General features: G+C 34.8%; 1 protein-coding gene and 1 long non-coding RNA gene across 3 annotated transcripts; one reads left to right on the top strand and one right to left on the bottom strand.

Annotated features, from left to right (window-relative positions):
• Nucleotides 1–644: 644 nt before the first annotated feature.
• On the top strand, nucleotides 645–10232 carry LOC126600666 (exocyst complex component SEC6). Of its 2 annotated transcripts, XM_050267273.1 has the most exons (26): nucleotides 648–833; nucleotides 917–1150; nucleotides 1362–1400; nucleotides 1654–1742; nucleotides 1886–1976; nucleotides 2111–2200; nucleotides 2403–2482; nucleotides 2779–2871; nucleotides 3499–3525; nucleotides 3964–4074; nucleotides 4228–4366; nucleotides 4460–4504; nucleotides 4954–5009; nucleotides 5587–5695; nucleotides 6807–6947; nucleotides 7047–7226; nucleotides 7510–7593; nucleotides 7685–7771; nucleotides 8144–8188; nucleotides 8421–8499; nucleotides 8641–8710; nucleotides 8832–8919; nucleotides 9071–9160; nucleotides 9323–9439; nucleotides 9741–9803; nucleotides 9916–10232. In XM_050267273.1, exons 2-26 carry the CDS (start codon nucleotides 1022–1024, stop codon nucleotides 10045–10047), a joined length of 2274 nt encoding a protein of 757 aa, XP_050123230.1. In that variant the 5' UTR covers nucleotides 648–833; nucleotides 917–1021; the 3' UTR covers nucleotides 10048–10232. The 2 variants fall into 2 exon arrangements, with proteins under 2 accessions (XP_050123231.1, XP_050123230.1); XM_050267274.1 differs by lacking the exons at nucleotides 9071–9160; nucleotides 9323–9439; nucleotides 9741–9803; nucleotides 9916–10232 and having other exon boundaries at nucleotides 645–833; nucleotides 8421–8504.
• Nucleotides 10233–17837: 7605 nt separating this feature from the next.
• Nucleotides 17838–19664, bottom strand: LOC126600660 (uncharacterized). The gene is made up of 2 exons (XR_007615501.1): nucleotides 19282–19664; nucleotides 17838–18780 (listed from the first exon to the last, which is right to left on the bottom strand). It is a non-coding gene; the product is annotated as an uncharacterized LOC126600660 (long non-coding RNA).
• Nucleotides 19665–22314: the final 2650 nt, after the last annotated feature.

Here is a 22314-nt window from a genome sequence, read left to right as displayed (position 1 = left end):
TGTTTCGAAATGTGAAATCCAATCTTAACTGGGCTATCAAACGTGCCCTAAATCTTCCAACAACCCGTTTCTTAGCATGTACAAATAATACTTGTCCTGCATACTCGTTGATCATTCCGAGCAAATCCAAGTTGAATCTTTATATCAACTACTGCGTCGTACCATGCTTCGCAACCTTTCTCTATTTAAATTGTAAAGTAACGTGAGAGTGAAATCTCACTTTAATACTTGTTAAGAATATTATTTAATAGTAGTGACTTGACAAATGTCTAATTTGTTAAGTAGTAGGTAATTATTTGAAATGTTTTAAAATGTTAAGAGTCGAAACAAATTTGTTAGACGACTTAACCCATATTTATTTTAGTTTGAGAAATGCTAAAGACATTCTCTTAAAGTCGATCTCCATAAACTCTCCATCATCTCATATATTTTTATACAATATTTTATAGGAGTGTGATATTTATACATCCTTTTAATTTTCGACCGTCGGATCAGATGAATTGAAAAAGATCAAGAACATAAATCAACAAAAGGTGTGTAAGAAGTAAAAATGAGTGTGTGGATAGCACACTCCTATTTTATAATGTTAATCCCTTTACCATTTTCTCTAATTTTTTTTCTGGAGATCTCTTTTTGTTTTGCCCATTTAGGAAAATCCATTACTTTTCTCTGTTCCTCCACTCTCTCTCCTGGACTCCTTCCCCTCCCCGCATTCTCTCTCTCCCTTTCTCCCTTTCTCGCTTTCTCCCTTTCACGCTGCTACAGCAGCCAAGACGCAGCACGGCAGGGACGACGGCGCCGCTGTCCTTCGACCTTTAATGACCCCAAACCTGGTATTCCTAGAATCCTCTCTTCATACCATTCCAAATCTTTACCTTATTTCATCAAATTCGAAGCTAATAGGTTCGATTTTCAGATCTAAGCCGTGAAAGTTCGTGGATTTTCCGGCCGGAAGTTCGTGGATTCTGCGCTAGGGGTAGAATTGTCATTTTATTCTTTTCCGGATAAAACACTTCCTAAGATGATGGTGGAGGATCTTGGGGTGGAAGCCAAGGAATCGGCGGTTCGCGAGGTCGCCAAGCTCTTGCCGCTTCCCGAACTCCTCCAGTCCATATCTTCCATCAAGGCCGATTACATTGCCCGCCAACAGGTTTTTCCCCCTTTTCTTTTTCTTCAATTTATTTTTTAGTAATTTTCATTTTTTCCTGATGTTATTTATGTAATTAATGAGAGTGTATTTGAATTGGAAACTCTAATTAATGAATATATGCTTGCATATTTAGGAGATTGCAATACATTTTTTTAAATGATTTTAAATGTTTGAAAATTCAACATAATTTGGAGTTGTTCTGTGTTTTCAGGCAAATGATGCACAGCTTAGTACGATGGTCGCCGAGCAGGTACACCATGTGTAAATTTGATCAATATTTCCAGAGGTCTTTCTTTTTGTCATAGTCGAAAGTTGCTGGTTGATTACCAGTAGCATTACGGTCTAGTGGTATCGCTCTCGAGTTGGTCAGAGGTCTTATGTTTGTTGTGTAGCCGAAACCCCACTTCCAATATTGTTGTATAGAAGTTATGTTTCTTGTTTATAGTCTGTTGACTCTTAATTAGTATCACAAGTGCCTTACAAAGGAACTGTTTTTCTTGTAGGTTGAACAAGCACAGACCGGGTTGGAATCGTTGTCCTTGTCTCAAAAGTCAATAAACCAACTCCGCGAGAACTTTGTTTCTATTGAGAAGTATGTTGTTCATGGGAATTTCTAGAGGCTTTATGATTTAAAACAGATTTCTTTTGTGTGTTGCACTGTATAATATTAATAAGCAATTGTGCAACGTTGATGTGTTCATAATTCTTTGGTTAATATGATTTCCTTGTCATCAGGCTATGTCAAGAATGCCAGACATTGATTGAAAACCATGATAAGATAAAGCTCCTCAGCAATGCAAGGAATAACTTGAATACAACCCTGAAGGTTGGCAAGCTTTTCCTTTGTGATTCTGTTTGTGTGTATGTGCATAGTTTGGTTGATAATAATTAGATGTGCGAAGCTTTGGGATCTCACATTGTTCTATGGTTGCTCACTAGATATATATTGATCTTTGATAGGATGTTGAGGGTATGATGTCAATTTCTGTTGAAGCCTCTGAGGCTCGGGATTCTTTGAGTGATGATAAAGAGCTCATTAATACGTATGAGGTAAAAGTAGTGTTGCAAATTTAGTGTATTATGATATTTTTAAGCCTAATCTCTTATACTTTAGTTTGTTTTGGTTGCTACCTTATTTTTCTCATCTAATGATCCACTTATCTTTAAATTTAATAAAGCTCAGCAAACTTTACATTCCACATTGTATCTTTATGCTCCAAATTTTTCATTTTCATCCTTAAATTTGTTATAGAGGTTAACAGCTCTTGACGGAAAGCGGAGATTTGCATTAGCAGCTGCAGCATCTCACAAGGAAGAGGTTGGCAGGCTAAGGTATGTACATATCCTCTTTTCTAGTTCACATTGGCATTTATAGTTCTTTTAGCAATCTCAATACCTATGATGTTCTGTAACTATTTGTGTGTCCTGTTCACTTTGGGTCAGTTTGTTGAAATTGATCCCATTTGGGGTTGGCTTGATGAACCTGACAATGTAATAGGACTTGGGTGATGGTAATGGTCGCAATAATAGTTTTGTGTCATTCTATTTTGTTTATCTGATGCTTGCCATACATAATTCGTGATGACTTGTTACTATTTTTTTTCAATTTTGAATTTTGTGTACTGTAGTGTATATTTCGAAGATGTCGACAGGACCTGGGAGACATTTGAGAAGACCTTATGGGGCCATGTTTCCAACTTCTATAATCTTTCCAAAGACAGGTGCTTTTCTCCATTCTATGGATAATGGTTCAATAGGGGCAGTTGTATGAATCTGCTCTATGTGATGTTTGTCATTTAGTGTTCTGTAGAATTCTCTGCAGTGATTGAGGTTCAGGTATCCATCCAATAGAGAACAAAGTTGAGACTCTGAAGCTCCTTCAAACACTCCTAATTAAATGATTCCAACATGCTGCAGCCTTCCATTTGGGAAGAGTTGCTGAGAGGGAGTTCTTAAATTCCATAAATACTGAATTCCAGGGTGATCACCAAAATCTGGCCTTATACCAAAGTTCATTCGTCCTCAACCCGCTAAAATCTTTAAAATCCTTATATTTGTTTCTAAACATATGACCCAAAGGATGGCTAACATATTGCATCCCTACAAAGCATTTGTTTTTTTCTTTGATGATAAAAGATTTGCTTACGATGCTTTTAGTGTCCTCTCAGAGTAAGAGTATCATTAATTATTTTTGTTCTCACACTTTTCCTGGCTTTAATCTTTCTTTCTTTATGTATATTGGTTTCAGATCACAAATGCATTGAAGCATCCTGATAACTTTAATATGTATGTCGTTCTGAGTATGCTCAGATCCATCTAATGCTCTTTTTATCATTTCTATGTTGCAGCCCTCAAACTTTGGTTCGTGCTTTAAGGTATGAATCTGGGATACATTTCTGCAATTGTCTTCTTGTTATACAATGAACTGCTGTATTTTTTTTTCTTTACCGTAGCAGACTATTAATAATCTCTTCACGTCCGTTGAATACAGAGATCCTTGATAATAACCATGTATTGAAAATTAACCACTCTCTGGCTGTGAAATTTCATATAAAAATATTTGACTCAAATGGATTTAAAACCTAATTTTCTGCTACTTTATCTGGCTTAAACTGGAGTTCTATCTATTTTCTTAAAGCTCTGAATTCCTTTTTTGTGTTTATGAAATTATGGGTTCATACAGTTATTGTGTTAGATCAATGATAGTTTATATGGCAATGTTTTGTGTGTTGTTATCCTTTTTTCAATTTTTTTTTATGCTACTTCAATAGTTGATAACCATTTTGTTCTTCTGTTTTGTGTCCCCCTGTTAGGGTTGTTGAAATGCAAGAAATCCTTGACCAACAACTTGCTGAAGAAGCAGCTGAGGCTGAGGGAGGTGGTGCCATGGCAACAATTGCTGCAAATCCTCGTAGAACTGCCAAGTAACTATTTTGAATTGATTTTCAGTTTTATGTCTTATCTTCTGATTGGTGTATGACTCTTCTCATGATAGTCACCAAATATAATGCTAACATAGGGATATATCGTGTATGCATCTCCAAGTCATGTTACACATCAATACATCTTAACTGCAGAAAGTCTACCACATCAACGGCTTCTTCAAGAAACCTGGCACAACAGAAGTTGAATGTTCAAGGCAAAGGCTATAAGGACAAATGCTATGAGCAAATTAGGAAGACTGTTGAAGGACGATTCAACAAGCTACTGACAGAGGTACATTTGAAAATAATCATTTTGCCACATATTGATGAAAATTCCATGACTTCTTGTTGCCTTATCTTATTGGTATTGCAATTTTTGGAACAGCTTGTTTTTGAAGATCTTAAGGCAGCCTTAGAGGAAGCTCGAACGGTACACGCATTTATCTATTTATCTTGATGATCTGATAAGTTTTTCAATTGATTTTTGTGTAGTCTGGAACCAAGGATCAAAATGTTGATGTTGGTAGAAATATCATTAGGATTTATGGAAATGCCAACATGAATATTGATGTCTCTGGAAATATTGGTAGATTTTTAATGGAAGCTTGAAATTTTGTGTAATTTCGTTTGAATTAAATAAGAGTAGGTTTGGGATTTTATCCTTTTCTACCTTAACAACTATATGGCGGCAAATGATGTTTGTTTTCGTTTTAACACATTTCTCATGAAGGTTGTTGAATTGTACTTCTGTTTTAGTATCATGTTGTTCACTCTTGTTAGTTGTGGTGATTGGCTTTCTTGTGTTTCACTTTCTTTAATGATACCAGAACTGAATTGTTGTATTCAGTTTCCACTTTTTTTTTTTTTTTAATGTTCTAGATTGGAGAAGAGCTTGGAGATATATATGACCATGTGGCTCCTTGTTTCCCCCCAAGGTTTGTGCTTTATATTTTCCTTGGTTTACGACCTTTGAGCTATGCAACTGTTTGTTTTGGCTCCGGTCCTGAAAGGGTCTGATTGTCTAGGATAGATCTTAGAATTGAATTTATCAAGCATTATTGTGCAAACAAAAAGTGTTAAGGTTATTCTTAGCTTCTTATTTTTTATTTTTCCTCTAATCTATCTCTACTCCCTTGGTCATCACTTTATGTTTGTAATTTGGATTTTGGGTGGAAATTTCATTCGTTTGCTGGTAGTACCAGTTAGAGGGCAATGTAGCTAAGAAGAATAGAGGCTTTGGGGAATGAGAGTTTCGGAGCCCAAAACCTTTGAAAATCAGAACTTAAATACTATACTGAATATGTTTTATAACACAAGTTTAAGCTATTGGAGAATAAAGTAAGCAATGTATATGAAGCTTTCATAATTGATCTAATGGGTCAAGAGTATTCTAGGAAGTGGGTGCTTGCCCAAATTTTTCATGCACATGCTATGAATTTGGAAAGCATTTTGTTTAGAAAACTATCTTAACTAAATGTTTTATTTGATGCGATGGAAAATTCATTCTGGCAGATATGAAATATTCCAACTGATGGTCAATCTGTATACGGAAAGATTCGTTCAAATGCTTAGATTACTCAGTGACAGGGCAAATGAAATGACGAACATAGAGATTTTAAAGGTACTCTCCTGATTCCTTAATTGTTCCAAACTTGCAGACAGTTTTGCATTTCTTGAGAACCAACCTTGTATGCTATACATTTATACTAAATATAAATTATAAGTTTTGAAGATACCTCTTCTGCATGAAACTAAATGTTTGTCTGTATTTGATAAAAACATGTGTATGCTAAGAAATTGGTGTAGTGGTGAATGATATTTGTTTTATATTCTACTCTAATAAATACAATTAAGGGGCCAAAAGCTTTGACTCTTGGCATTGGGAGGGGTGGGGACAGGAACTAGGAATGCAATTATAAAAATAATAAAATCAATGTATTGTATTTTAAAAACTAAAACTGAAGTAATAAGACCTAACAAAACCAAATTTTGGATACAAAAAAGTTGGGTTACTACCTGTTGCTAAAGATAGGGTGAGAATCAATGTTCTAAAAATCGCTAGGTTGTAGGGAGGGGCCTAGGTGGTTTTTGTCTTTTAATTAAATTTAATATAAAACATATGAATAATTACATTCTTATATTTAAAAATCTCAATAAAACCTAATGTAAGTCCACTAGGTATAATAAAAAAAAAAAATTAGAAATGAAAAAGCCCATATACTTTCATTTGTATTACTAGGTTTATTTTGGACGTTTTTGATTGGGTCAAAAAGTCCATTAAACTCCAAGTCCATTTAACTTTTAAATGGAAAATTGAAAGATGCTGACATCCACTTAGATATAAGTAAATGTCGTTGTATAGCGTAAGTTATTTTAACAAGTTTCTATTCATCATCTTCTTGTTCTCGGTCACCACTATTCATGTATCATCTTCTTCTCGGTTGCCGCCAAACTTCATGCTTAGTAGGGTCGGCAGGCAGCTGCCTAGGCCTATTTTTAAAACACTGGTGAGAATGAGATGTAACAATCATAACTCTAAAACGTTTAAATAGAGTAGAAAATGTTAATAAAAAACCAGGACACCAAATATTCTAGAATACCTGCAGATCCGAGTAATTAGTTTTACTTGTGAAATTATCTTTCATTACTAACTATTCTTCAAGTTCAGAAGTTCATCTTACAACGTGAATTTCTTAGTCCTATTCCTACTGTCCTTTCTTGTTTGGAACTAGGTAACTGGTTGGGTGGTTGAATACCAAGAAAATCTTATTGGGCTTGGGGTCGATGAATCTCTTGCTCAAGTATGTTCTGAGAGTGGTTCCATGGATCCCCTTATGAATTCTTATGTTGAGAGAATGCAAGCTACGACAAGGGTAACAATATTCTTCTAATAATCTTCTTATGCTTTGTTTTACAGTTTTTCTTTCATGTAAATTCTGATGTCTTAAGATGTTTGCACTTATATTTTCTAGAAATGGTACTTGAATATCTTAGAGGCTGATAAGGTACAACCACCAAAGAAAACAGAAGATGGGAAGCTATATACACCAGCTGCTGTTGATTTATTCAGGATCCTAGGAGAGCAGGTGCAAATAGTTCGTGAGAATAGCACTGATCTGATGCTCTACAGGATTGCCTTGGCAATTATTCAGGTTATTTCAGCTAAGCTTTCATGCTGATACACTATTATAGTGCCTTGGCAAATATTTCTTGTTTTAATAATTTTTAGGCATTTAATCATATTTTGATTGCCCATATAAGTAGAGCTTAAATTTACAAGATTCAAAAGTTTTTGCCTGATGATTTGAGATAGGCATGAGTTTCCCTGGATTTGCTAATGTTCTTCCTCGGTTTCCTTGATTTAAGAATGCTTCTTCACTTGGTATTAGATGAAAAAATTAAAGAGCTGCAATATTGGTCTCTCTTATTCTTCAGGTAATGATTGATTTTCAAGCTGCTGAAAGAAAGAGACTTGAAGAACCTGCTTCGGAAATTGGTTTGGAACCTTTATGTGCAATGGTTTGTGAATTTCTTACCTTTAATTGTCTGTATTTTATTGATTGGTTGATAAGTAATTTACCAAAGGTTCTCTCCATTAAATTGTATGCAGGTTAACAACAACCTGCGCTGCTATGATCTTGCGATGGAGCTAAGTAATAGCACTTTGGAAGCTCTCCCACAAAACTATGCTGAGCAGGTTACGCAGCATCCGTAGTTGTTTTATTCATTCTGTATTAATCTTGATTCTTTTTATTACGACCCTCTGTTTCTTTGTTTTCAATCTTTCTGTTTAAAACTTTATTATATCCAGGTAAGGGGCTTATTTATTAGCTGCAGCTATTATCTGAAGTTTTTTTTTTCGTTTTCAATAAATGATTTCATTGCATGACTTGTACTAAATATGGGCTGAACTAGCCCAAGCTAAGTCCTCCTATTTGTTACTGTAATGAGCCTGTCCTATGGGTATTTGGGCAACTTAAGCTGCATATGCTGTCATCAAAACTGTGGCATTTAGGGGTGATTTTGAGATCGCCATGATAATATCAACCTTTCTTTTTCATTATGACAGGTCAACTTTGAAGACACATGCAAAGGTTTCCTAGAGGTTGCAAAGGTATTTTGGCTGTTGGAGTGTGTTTTCCCTTTTGGTACCAGGATTTTTATGTTTATTTTCCTTTTACATACAGTTGTTCTATATACACATATAGAAGTATATTGAGTGCACTAAAGACTCACGAAGAAGGATATTCGTTTGTGTTTAGATATAAATAATGAAGTGTCTTTCAATTATTATCTTCATGTCATTTCATAGCTATTGAGTTTTAATAATATTGCCTTAATGGTAGGAAGCTGTGCATCAAACAGTCTGTGTTATCTTTGAAGATCCAGGAGTGCAAGACTTACTTGTCAAGCTTTATCAAAAGGGTAAGGTAATTTACTTGCTGGTATTGTGATTGATATTACTCCCTCCCTCCCTCCCTCCCTCTAATGCTATTATTAAGAACCTGTTGTTTTATTCTTGTTTATATGATTCTCTATTTAATTTTTGTTTTCTATATTTTTCAGAGTGGAGTGAGGGACAGGTTACAGAGTATCTTGTTGCAACATTTGGTGATTATTTTACAGATGTTAAGATGTAAGTTTCTTTTGTTCAAACACCGGCAAAACCTTATTCATTGTTTTTCAATGCATTTATTGTTTTCTCATTGTGACCTTGAATTCATTGTTTTTCTGGGTTGTGCTGTTCTGAATTTAAGGTACATTGAAGAAAGATCATTTAGGAGATTTGTCGAGGCCTGTCTGGAGGAAACAGTGGTCGTTTATGTTGATTCTCTTCTAACACAGGTTAAATTTCTCACAAGTAGCTGACTTTTTATTGTGAACAACATAGGTTTGGGACTCCAGTGTTGAATAGTATTTCCAGACCATTTTATCACTTAATTGTATCTGTTAATGCGTTTTTCTAATTAATATTTGTTAATGCTTGTGATGGCAGAAAAACTACATCAAGGAAGAGACTATCGAGAGGATGAGATTAGATGAAGAGGTTCTGATGGACTTCTTTAGGGAGTATTTAAGTGTTTCCGTGAGTGCTAATCCTTGCTTTTGACGTTTTGTGAAAATATTGTCATCCAATATTTTATCGGAATAAATATTTGATGACAGTGTTTTCCATTTGCTTGTGGGATATGCTTATATTGTTAGTGTCTAATGCTTTTCCATTCTGATTTCGTGAAATTGGCTACAGAAAGTTGAAAGCAGAGTCAGAATATTGGGTGATTTGAGAGAACTTGCTTCGGCGGAGAGCTTGGATACCTTCACACTCATTTACACAAATATTCTTGAACATCAACCTGACTGTCCGGTAAACATTAACCCCAGACTCAATTGTTAATAATGCACGACTAGAACACTACCAATGAACTACTAACGCACTACAAAGCTATTATTAAAACACAAGAAATGCACTACAAAAACACTAAACAAACTGTATTGCATCTAGTCATTTTTCAAGCCCATTTTATCTAATTCATACAGTACATTCAAAACAAGTTATCCCAAGTTCCATGGAACTTTAAAGTCCCTCATGCAAACGCTCTATTAGAAATAATTACCAAAGTATTTCGCGTTTGAGTATATTGTAAATATTTATTGTCCATTTGCAGCCTGAGGTTGTTGAGAAGCTTGTTGCACTGCGAGAAGGCATACCACGGAAGGATGCCAAAGAGGTATGTGCAATCCCATGATTCCCTTTTTTTTTTTCTTCGTTTTTCCCCGGAGGAAGAATAAAACTATAACCATGCATTTCCCCGGGGGTGTAATAACATGTTTGTCAAACAGGTCGTCCAAGAGTGCAAAGAGATATACGAGAATTCTCTTGTCAATTCGAAGCCCGTAAAGCCGGGTTTCGTTTTTCCGCGAGTGAAGTGCTTATCGAGCTCCAAGGGATCCATATGGCGGAAGTTAACCTAGTCGAACATGAACCGCTACTTGCAGATTTGTGCGTGTATCAGAAACACTGCTGCCAGTTATGTATATTTGATCAATTTTCTTCTTCGTTTTGTTACTTGTGACTTTGTAAGTATGCTACATTTCCCACACCATTAATTTTTGTTCTTTTCAATAAAATTCGTGTTTATATTTTTATTTTACATAAATTATGTGCTATGAATTACTTCTACTCCACTATTTGAATTAACTTTATGCAATTACTTGCAACTAATTGTGGCTCGAGAGGTTTATTTCTCTTTGTTGCAAAAATCATTTTCCCAAATATAGTATACCAAACACTTAGAGCATTTCTAACAATTTGTTAACTTTTTGATAGTGTAGAGAGTGAACAGCGTCGGAAAACTACTTTAACTAATTTCTTTAACTTTTCATCTTCAACAACACTCTATATTAACAAACTTTGAATAACAATTCATTTCAAGTTAATATTTTATTATCAATCAATTCAAATAGTAAAAAACCCAACTCACTCATTTTTTAGAACCACATTCTCTCTCTTTTCCACTTGGATCCATCCACCCTTGAGTTTTATTAGTTTGTTAACATTTAGCATTTGAACATAAACTCTATAAATTTAAAGATTAACTGTTCATTTTGTTTTTATATTGTAATCATTTGTTGGAGAATTTAATAAGTTTTATACTGTTTGAAATAAAAAATAAAAGAATTCATCAATGCACTCGAGAGACTATGTTTGAATTCCCCTCCTGTTGTTTCATAAGTATTAACAGGGACCAAAAAAATAAAATAAAAAAATAAACAGGTCTCACGGTGGGTCGGGTTATGTAATTATCCTAAGTCCAATGATAACTTGCCCCAATCAAACAGGTCAAGTAGCCATTGAGCACTTTAACAAACTCCGAGACCCGCAGGCCCATTACCAAAGGCCATCCCCTCTCCACGTGATCACGAAAAACGGATTTAGAGAGAGAGAGACGCAAAAGGTTTTAGAGAGAAAAATTTTGAAATATAGGCGAAGAACCGTCAGTTTTCAGAAACGGAGAGAGAAGCACTTAGAATGTTAGGGCTTGCTTGATATCCTATTTGAATTTTTTTATAATTTCTTAAAATATTTCTTAAGAATTTTTTTTTGAAAACAACTTTTTTTAAGATTCAAAAACTTGTTTGGTAAGCGATTTAAAATTTTTAAATCTTACAACTTAAACTGGACAAAAAGATCCATAAAAAGGGTTGAGAGAGAAAGAGGAGAGAAGAGGAAAGAAAGTCAGAGATGATTGGAGGAAAGAGAAAGAAGTGAGAAGATCAGAGAAGATAGAGAGGAAGAGGAGTGAGAGAAAGAACTGAGAAAATCAAGATAGCGGATTGAAGGAGAGACGAAAGAGGTAAAAAAAAAAAAAGAGAAGGGGGAGAGAGAAAGAAGAAAAGAGAGAGAGATTTGGAGTGAGAGGGGAGGAGGAAGAGAAAAGAAAAGAGTGAGTTTAAGTTTAAAAACTCTAAAAACTCACTTTTTATGTTTTTAGATAATAGACTATATTTTTTAGTTAGTCTTGAGTTCAGTTTTTGAAAATAGTCCTACCAAACAAGTTTTTAAGGCCTAAAACTTGAAAATTGTTTTTGAGTTTAAAAAGTTGGATTCAAGTAGAGTACCAAACATGCTCTTAGCATTCTCTCTCTCTCTTGATTTTTTATTCCAACACTTGCTTTAGTCTCTGTTTGTTGTGACATAAGTCCCTCCCTACAACTAATCAATTAATAATTCTCACAAGAACAAGGCCTACTCGACATAAATTATGAAGTTAATGAAACATTTCATAGGAATCTTTCACAAAACTATCAACTAATATTATCAACTAATCACAACGGTTCGTTATTAGATTGTGGTATTTGATTCGCCATATATTTGTATACTCTTTCATATGTATGGGAACATGGCGTGTGCTATGCATGAATGGTTGGAATTTTTCGAATGTCGGATCTAAACTGTGGAAAGACAAGGAAGAGGATCTGACGGTTGAAATGCATCTAACTATACTGATTTGTTATATGTTAGTTAGAACTCAGAACACAATTTTGTCTTACGTTGCGATATGTAATTGATTATTCATGCAGGTTGCTGAAGCTTGAGAAGGTCAAAAGATCAAGCACCGGAGGACGTCCCAATCCTTATGTTGACTCCGTATACATATATATTAAAGTTCGTTATTTACGTGTGTATATTTGCTCACCACTTTTAAATATTATAAAGTATTGTAAGAAGTGTTAAAATTTTGAAATTTGCGTCGTAATCAATTTCATCTAACAACTATTAATCAAATCCAAATAAAATAGTATGCCTTAAGTTCACTTGATGTTTTTGTTTCATATTAATTTATGATTTACTGTTTTAATTTGCAGATAGCATGAGAAGGTAGCTAATGGAGACCCGGTTGAGCAAGCACGGGTCGAGTTGGCCAGAAATAATAGGGTTTTGGATGTGCTATCCACTTACCCTTTTTTACTTTATACATATCATCTTAATTTGATGCCGTCAGAGCGACTGAAATAAAAAAGATTAAATGATAGAAATTAACAAAGAATGTGAGAAATAAATAGAGGTGTGTGGATAGCATATCCCTAGAGTTCCAATCCGGTGGCTGCTCCCTTGAATCGGGTTGGGTAAATTTTGTTACGATGGATAGCTAAACCTGAGAGAATATATATATATAGGTATAAATATAGTGACACAAAAAAAGAAACAATTAAATTCTAAAGGTTTCAGCAAATACATAAGCAAAGAACAAAGAACCAAATTAGGGCGGTTTCAGCAACCCTTTTCATATTGTTATTAGCTAATACCAACCCATTTGTGCTAAAGAAACCGACAAGGTAATATTTTAATTAAAATGCTAATTATATTCTTAATCATGACAAGATCGATGGCAGGCTTATGATCGTTCAAGTAGCTTGAGCCTTGAGGCAATTAGAAAACTAAACCAGAGAGGTTCATGTGTACGACTATTGCTTGTACTACATTTAGGGTGTTTTTCTTACCGTTACTGTTATTTGTATGACATTTTACTAATGACTACCTTTCGTAATAAGAAAAGTTTATTTGTACGATTGTCCTCTCATGTGGTTATTAACACTTACAGGAGGAATCAAGAATTCATAAACACAGAGAAATTCTAAGAGAGAAGAAAGGAAACTGAATTGTATTTCACTAGAGGAAAACAGTTATTACAACCGACCTTATCTATTACAAATGAGAGAGAAACAATACTTATACACTAACACTCAATCTAGGTTGCTTAGGACATAAGCCACAACTGATGTGGCAAATATACTAACCAAGCTTAAAATTGAAACAACGCTTAAGAAAATCTGGTCCATGTAGACCTTTAGTAAGAACATCAACCACAACTAAGTCACCCTCTTGAGTTGGGTGTGAGACCTTCATGCAGGCTCCATACATTAGCAAGAGACTTGCAGCATAATACATTCATACATTAGCAAGAGACCTGCAGCATAATACATGCTTACGAAATAACTTATCGTCTAATAGTATGTCCATTCAAATATTTATGTAAGCCTTATCTCTGTTAAAGAAGTCGATACTAAAAATAGCAACACTATTTTCTTGAGCATAAATATCTTCTACAACTAAAAGTAGTACGTATAAAAAAAGACTTTTTCATCTTGAATTTTGTTTTAATATTTACAAACATTCAAGGTCGGTACATATTTCATCGTTCAATTTAATTTAAAACTAAAATTAAGATTGTTGGGCCTTAGTTTGACTTTAGTGACAATATGGAACCATAAAGTTGAAAGTGCATTGGCACTAAGGTTGGTCCTAAATTCTAGTCGTCACGTTGAATACCAACACAACGGCAGCCACAAGTTAAAAAATGGTTAAAAAAATGGTCCAATGAGCCATTGAGGTTGAGGGCATGGGATATGAATCCTCTTCTGAGCTAATGGAGAGGATCCTCCTGACCCATCATCTTGGGTCGTTGAATTTTTATCCAACGGCTACAAACAGGAGGATTCCTTTAAAATTATAATAATTATAACCATTGGATAAAAATTTAACGGCCCACGATGATGGGTCAGGAGGATCCTCTTCATTAGCTCATGAGAGGATCCAAATCCAAGGACATGAACGTTCGCGGTAATAGGGGCCGTCAAACTAACGACCAAACGCGAATATTCAACGCGTAGCTGAGAACGTGACGCAGTATTTCCTTGAACCAAACTGAAAAAAATTAAAAGAATAATTAAACGAACTAGTCAAATCGTGGCCTAGAAAAATATGTAGGGGTCATTATTTTGACGTATGTCATTCAACTCTTTCTATATTTTGACTTTGCACAAATAGTGGAATTTTATTTCATTCTGGTCACCACGTTGACACATACAAAACATAAAAACCCCATGCAATTATATATTTTATGTCTATAAATTTGCATCTGAAGCGTGTAAATCTGAAATCATATTTAAATATGGAGAAATATTTTTTCTTATTACCCTTAAATGATGGTATAATGCTCATTATTCTATTTATTACTGTTAAATGCGTTTAAATTTAGTGATTTGTGTAGTGAATAGACACAAATCTTAAAATTTAAACTCATCAAATGAAGATAAATAGGTGGTAAGCATTACCATCACTTAATAGTGGTCAGCAAAAATACACATAAATATGAGTGTTTTCTAGCTGTTGAGGGTTGAATACTATTGCGGTTCATGACAACTTTATTTTTATTTTTTAATTTAACTTGAAAATTAAAAAAGAAAATGCAAATAAACTAAAAATTACTTTCCTAATGCAAAGGCATAAATATTTAGGATTTTTCATTTTGTTTTTATCATACAACTAAAGTCTTATTTATTTTTTATAAAATCGTAGAATTTGATTCCCTACCCCCTCTGTTGTTAGTTGTTGAAATCGTGCTAACCTTATACACCAACCTAATCTAAACTACCTACAACAAAATCCTTTTTATTAATAAAAAAGAGTGAAAAGACAATTTAATTTTTTAGCACAAAATAAAATTATGGACTGTAATGTTATTTTGCACAAATCAAATTTTGTAATTTTTTTTCTTCCCTCATCCATATACCATCATAGCATCATATCTTCTTCGTATCTCTACCCCACATCTGCATAAACCCTGCCAAAAACAAATAAAAAAAGCAAAAAAATTGCATTCGCCCAATAAGTGTGCGCGCTTAGGCTAGTTATCTAATCAAACAACAGAATCTAGCATGTTATTACTAACCTTATTCCATCCACTTACCCTTAAAGAAAGAGTAAAATGATTTGTTGAAGCTTTCCACATAAGAAGAAAATAATTAAAATAAAAGGGCACCACGGCAATTGACAGAAAATATGGGCCCTTAATATAAAAACCCAAACTATGGGACCGTCGGGAAGGCTATATAAAGGGGGAGCATTTTTGCTCACCACCATAAACTATGGTGTATGCTCACCATACAACTATGGTGAAAGTTAACTAGAGTTTAGTGAAATGACATGTGTCAATTGATTAGTTGTATGATGAGCATACACCATAGTTTATAGTGGTGAGCAAAAATGCACTCATATAAAGGACCAAGTCTCCCCTTCTTTCTCGCAAACCATTTCTATTTCTCTTTTGTTGCATTGAGTTCTATCTCTCTAGATTTTCTGTCTTTCTCTCTCTAGGAAAACAAAGAGAGAGAGAGAAAAAGATTGACAGAGAAACATAAAAATCTAGGAAGATGGCGGCGAAGTGGGTGGAATTATTGGATACGGGGGTGAGAATAGCAGCAAGGTTTCACTCTCACTGCCCACAAACTGGACGATTGTATTACCATCCTCCCTGCAGCTCCTCTACGTCTGGTCAAGAACACCGCCATCATCTTCAACCCCAGAAGAAGCCCACCACCAATGTCAGATCCGTTGATGACGTCATCACGGCCAGTTGCGGCGTCAGGGCGGCGTCGGCAGCTTATGCGGAGGCCAACACCACCAATGAGTTCATGTTGTATTCTGTTTTGTGATTAATTATAGAGAAACGAAGGAATGAAATATTAATTTGATTTTTCCTAATGAATTAGTACCAATATTTGTGGCGAGTTTTTATTTTTTATTGATATTTTTTTGTACAAAACGATAACAACTTTTTTGCTCTTCTTCGTTATTCTGCTTTTCAAAAAGGAGGGTGAGGGTTTTGCGGAGGATAAAATGCTCTACCACTACAATATGAAAATTGGAAATGTTATCAAACCTGCAAATTATATAAAACCCATAAACTACATAAAAAAAACAGGCAGAAATTATGAATTTACAAATTCTAATTGTTGCAATAATCAACATCAAATACTTACTGATAAATGATGATGTTGAGATGCATCATGGTGGATAATAATGAGTTAATGTCTGTTACGCTTAGGGTTGGTTTGGTATTACTGTGTTTTGAAAAAAAACTGCTGTGAGAATAAGCGGCTGTGAAAAAAATCAGCAGAGTGTTTGGTAAACTTTTTTGTAAAAGTGCTTTTGAAAAAAAAGCAGTTTGATAGTGGATCTTTTCATTAAAGGAGCACTGTAGCTCCGTGTGCTTTGAAAAAAAGCCAGTTTTCCAAAGCTACAAATAGCAGCTTCAGCTTTTTCCTTTGATTTCAGCTTATTCTCATAGCAGCTTCTAAAATAAGCCTTTTTTTTTTCAGTTTACCAAACACCTAAAACTCTCACAGCTTTTTTTTATGGATGTTTTTTTTTTTAAGCACCTCACTCCTAAACCACCCCGTACTGCGATTATTCCCAACATTCCCAAATCTCTGGGATGGCGTGTAGAGCTTTGTCTCGGGTATTCGCATCACCGCCCTTGTTGGTCCTTCCCGCTGTTGGCTTTTGTCGGCGATGTTGCAGGTGGGTTTATACCTGCGTGCCTTTTTCACCAATTTTGGATTTCTTCATGGTGAGATCTCATGTGGTCATGGAGGAAGCGGATCGAGCAAATTTCTGGTGGCCGCGTTGCCTGCAGCTTCTGTATAGTTTGTTTGTGTGTAGTGGGCTCCAAGTTTGGTCATGGGCCGTTTTCTTCTATGTGTTTGTTGCCCATTTTCTTTTGTTGTGAACTTGTTTTGGGCTTTTGTTGTACTTATTTTGGTTGGTAATGGTATTTACTTTCTATCAAAAAAAGAAAAGAAAAGAAGACATAATTCCATATCACATAAATCTTGATCAAGATAGAAATGATAGAACAACTAAATTGCATTCAAGGTTCGAAATAGTATCATGATTAGTTCACGTATACTTCTACTAATTTGAATAGTCATAACATGCTCCAGGATGTTTTGGGCTTTTGTTGTACTTATTTTGGTTGGTAATGGTATTTACTTTCTATCAAAAAAAAAGAAAAGAAAAGAAGACATAATTCCATATCACATAAATTTTGATCAAGATAGAAATGATAGAACAACCAAATTGCATTCAAGGTTCGAAATAGTATCATGATTAGTTCACGTATACTTCTACTAATCTGAATAGTCATAACATGCTCTTAGATGTCAATCATAATTTGTGGATATATGTATTGATCAAATACTAAAAAATTACAACCATTGAAACTTGAATTTATTATTTCAGCCAATTTCTCAAATTAAATTCACTTGTAATTGTTTATAGGAGGGAGGAAATGAATTTAGAAATTTCGGTCTCTTCCAAATTGGAAAAGCAACCATGAAGTAGTTGTTTTTTTTTTAGATCAAATAGCAATTAATTAAAAAAGACCTAGATTTTACATAAGATATACATGCCAAATGTGATCAGGAACAAAATGCCATATGTACCCAAAGAAACACCAGAATTATACAATTATAAACTCAATAGAAATATAATATAATTCCTCAACTACATATAACCTATATCCAACCAACGTAAAAGATAACACTTATGAGGACTAAATCTTGCATGTCAAAAATAAAGGTACCACAAGAAAAAAACTGCACTACCCTATGATGATCTTGCAATTATCGACAAAAAACATTGCTCCAAGGCTCCTCCAACAAATGTCATCAAGGTCCTCTAGAACTCCAATTTCCTCTCCATGTATCTCGCCCTCCAACTCCTTAGACTTCAAATCACGCACGGCCAACCCTCTATTGCTTTCCTCCTATACCAAATTCGCCCCGTGATATGATTCATCTGTATTCATCTGTAGCTGAGGAATTGTATTATATTTATGATGAGTTTCTAATTCTATAATTGTGGTAATTCTTTGGGCATGTATAACATTTTGTTTCTAATCCAGGAATTTCCTATGTGTTTTTTTATTTTATTAAAGTTAACTAAAATCACTTCCCTTCACCCTTGGTCCATCTGTCACTAAAAACCACCTCGCCCATGAAAACTTGACATGCAAGGAGAAAAACATGTGGCCATATAGCTGCTTTGATCCCTAGCTGGGTCTTTCTTGAGAACCCCCTCGAAGATGTAGGCCATGGGGAGGACAAGGCCAATGAGGACGCCGAGGACGAAACGCCACTTGTATATCGTGGTTCTGTGAGAGCTCCTAAGGTTCTTGCAGATATGGTGGAGAGTAGCTGTGTATGTTAACTTGACTTTTGATCTGGAAAAATTATGGATGGTGTGTATTTGACTAGTCAAATACACACCATCCATAATTTTTCCATACCAAAATTTAAGCCAACAAACACAGCGTCTGCCGCAGACTCCACCATATCCGGCGTCTCGTCTTCTCCAGTGACCTAAAATTTAGAACATATTGCACAGAAATACCCAGATTATAACCATTCAATTAACACCAAAATCTTTGACCGAAAAGAAAATCAACAACCCAAAGCCTCAATAAAACAACAGAAATTATCTCCAGCCGACAGATTTAGTAAACTTCTTAACGTAAAATTCATAACAAATTGCACACAAATCCTAAAATTAAACCGTTAATTGACAAGAACAATCCTGTTAAGAAAATTAAGCCGGAAAAAACAATGGGAAAAATCTAAAAAGATGACAAAATTAATACCTATGGAACAGTTGAGTTTTCCGGTACAAATCCAGACAGCAAGAAAACATGAAAAATAAATAAAAAACCTAAGTAAAATGTTCCTTTTCTTGTTCTTTCTTTTCACAAATAAAACAGAGAATCACTTTTTTGTTCTTTCTTTCTTTTCACAAATAAAACAGAGAATCGCAAAAAAATGAAATTGATTGAGGACAACGAGAGTTAATTAATTAATATCAACAACCTTGTGGCGGAGCGCAGGTGCATTGTGGCGGAGGTGGCGCTAAAGGCCGTGCCGGACAGGCAAACGTGCTAGCCTGACATTGGCGGAGCGCAGCAGAGAGCGGCGTTGCCGATGAATTTGAGGCGCTGGAACGACGGCGATTCAGAGTAGGAGGAGTGGGTCAGTGCTCCTTTGTTTCTGAAATCGTAGCCCACGATTTGCTCCACGAACCGCTGCATTTCCGGCGATGGCTATGGGAATGATGATTTGCGGAGGTTTTTTGTAATACTGTTTTTAATTTTTATGGGTTTTTGTTGTGTTTTATGAGGTTGGCACTTGGAAGTTGAAGACTGCTCTTGTTGTTTTCAGTTTGAAGCACCTGATTGGTTGGTGAGGGGTTGGAGTGCAACTACTTCTTTTAGACCAATTTCAGTTCTTGAATTTATAAGTGGTCATCAATTTCTGCTCCAGATTAAAAAAAGAAAAAAATTATATTCATACACATCAAATTACTTCTCCCAAATCTTTTTAATTTTTTAATATTTATTTATCAAGTGCTAGTGGTGTGTAGAAAATATTAAAAATGTGTGGGAGAAGTAATTTGGAGTGTGTGAATATAATTTCTCTAAAAAAAAAAAAGGATTAGCATCGATACAAATGGCCTTCCGTGCGTATGGAAAACCAAGTGAAAATGATGTATATCAAGATTTTTCACACATTTCTTGTTAATTTTTGTTATGTGATATTCTTCAATTTATTCATTCTATCTGACAATGGTACGTGGATAGCACCACCCGAATGTAAACTCAGATATTTAGGGCTTACTAAAAGGCAAAATTTGGGTATATGAACACTAAATGTCACCCAATCCTTAAAACATAAATTTCAGAACCTAAAATATATTAATTGTGGTGGAATGATTATAACCCTAATTTTTTGGGTATGAATTTTTTTTGTAATTTTGAATTATGTTATCTTAATTTAATTTATATGAATGTTTTAACTTTAAAAAAATTAAATTAAATTCCAACAAAATTCTCAAAACCGAACAAATCACATCAACTAACCAAACTTCAATATACAAACTAATTAACCAACCAAAGTTTCATACACACACCAACAAAACTTCAACATACACCAACAAAACTTCAACATACAAATCAACCAACCAAATTTCAATACACACACTAACCAAACTTCAATATATTTGACGGTTTTCATAAGGAGACCAAGATGGAATCAAAGCGCGGCTGCCCCGCACGTGTTTTTACTTGCTAGTCAAGCTTTTGTGGACGGAGGCGTTTTCCAATAAGTTTTCGACCCCGATTAGGGTTTTCGTGCAGCCTTTCTTTAATGCCAAGAGGATTTTCACGCTTGTGGATTGGGTTAGGAACCTAGGAATGAATTTTGCCAAGAACAACCAATCTTGGGCAACTATCACTATATATCTAGTAATAACAAAAATGCTACTTTTATAGCTTACTGGATATTTTAAGAGATCCGATTAGGCTATTTTTCATACCGTATTTGGTCAACTTCTCTAATAGATAAAGGATCCACATGTGCTCATGAGTCTTATCTCTGTTAGGTGGTACAAATGTGATAACTGATAAGTGTAGTATTACTCTAGTAAAAAAAAAATAGAAAATTTTGTTAACGAATCACAATGAAGCTTTAGTATGTTCAACTCAATACCTAATTAAAAAAAAAACACATGGGAAATTCCTAGATCAGGAACAAAATAACAGACATGCCCAAAGAATCGCCACAATTATACAATTATAAACTCATAATATAATACAATTTTTGAGCTACAGATGACTTATATCTATCCAACATAAAAGATATAACACTTATGAAGACTAAATCTTATATGTCAAAAATAAAAGTAACACGAAAAAAAAAAAACTACACTACATATGGTGATCTCAAAAAACCATGACTACGAGTCTCCTCCAACAAATGTTGTCAAGGTCCTTTAGAACTCCAACTTCCTCTCCACGTATCTCACCCTCCCAACTCCCTAGACTTCGAATCACCCGCCGCCACCATCTTACTCCGCCGAACGCCACCTTCATGCGCCTTAGTAAAATCACTTTTCGTTTCAATCTTACAATTGGTTCATTGCTAACAACCTGGATAGGATAGCATGTTTTCAAATTAATCGACTTTTTGCACTCAACACCCTCAAGTTCCTCCGCCCAACACCAAGATCTCGTATTTCAGTTTTTTCCTTTCTTTGTTCTTTTATATTTTCTATTTGGTCGCTTTAATTTTAAAATTTTAATTCAATATGTTTAGTTCATATGATGTATAAACGAAGACCTATTCCGGTTAGAAGATGCGATTACGAGACAGAAGCTTAGAGCCAAAGTACGTAGAGGAAGACCTAGGAAACTTGGACATATACTTTAAGAAAAGACTTGGACTACTTAGATCTAATGGAGAACATGACACAAAACCAATCGCAATGACGTTCTAGGATTCATATAGCCAACCTGACTTAGTGGGATGTTGTTGTTGTCGTCGTCATCGTAGTTCATATGATGTGTTACCACATAAACAACCTTGAAGTCGCATAACTTGAAGACATAAATAAATATAACAGATACTTAACAAGCTTGGCGGAATCTAAGAGAAGTCGGACGAAAAATAAGTTCAAGGGTATTATGGGCCGAAACTAGAGTGTCAGGAAGAAAGGTTAGGTTGAAATCGAGTTTTGGGGCATAACAAAAAGTGAGCCTACTCCTAACACGTTGACAACTGCAAATTTGAATTGTTCTCTTTTAGTGTCAGTGAAAACCCTGAAGTTTAAATTTCGTAAATAGTAAGTTCTATTAATTTATTCTCCTTAGTATTAATATTGTCAGTGAGACAGTGATGAATAAGTGTAAACCTACTAATACTCTAATTAGGATGAATCAAAAGTTGACAAAGAAGACTCTGTGCCAACCAACAAGGATCAATACCGGCGTCTTGTTGGACGGTTATACACACTTTTGAATGATCTTGTGTGAAGGACATATAACTTTTGTGTTAAAACATTGCTTAAAC

This window comes from Malus sylvestris, chromosome 14 (genome assembly GCF_916048215.2).
Source record: "Malus sylvestris chromosome 14, drMalSylv7.2, whole genome shotgun sequence".
NCBI classification, from domain to species: domain Eukaryota; kingdom Viridiplantae; phylum Streptophyta; class Magnoliopsida; order Rosales; family Rosaceae; genus Malus; species Malus sylvestris.
The sequence above is the reverse complement of the archived record's forward strand: the minus strand, read 5'-3'. Positions and strand labels throughout refer to the sequence as shown.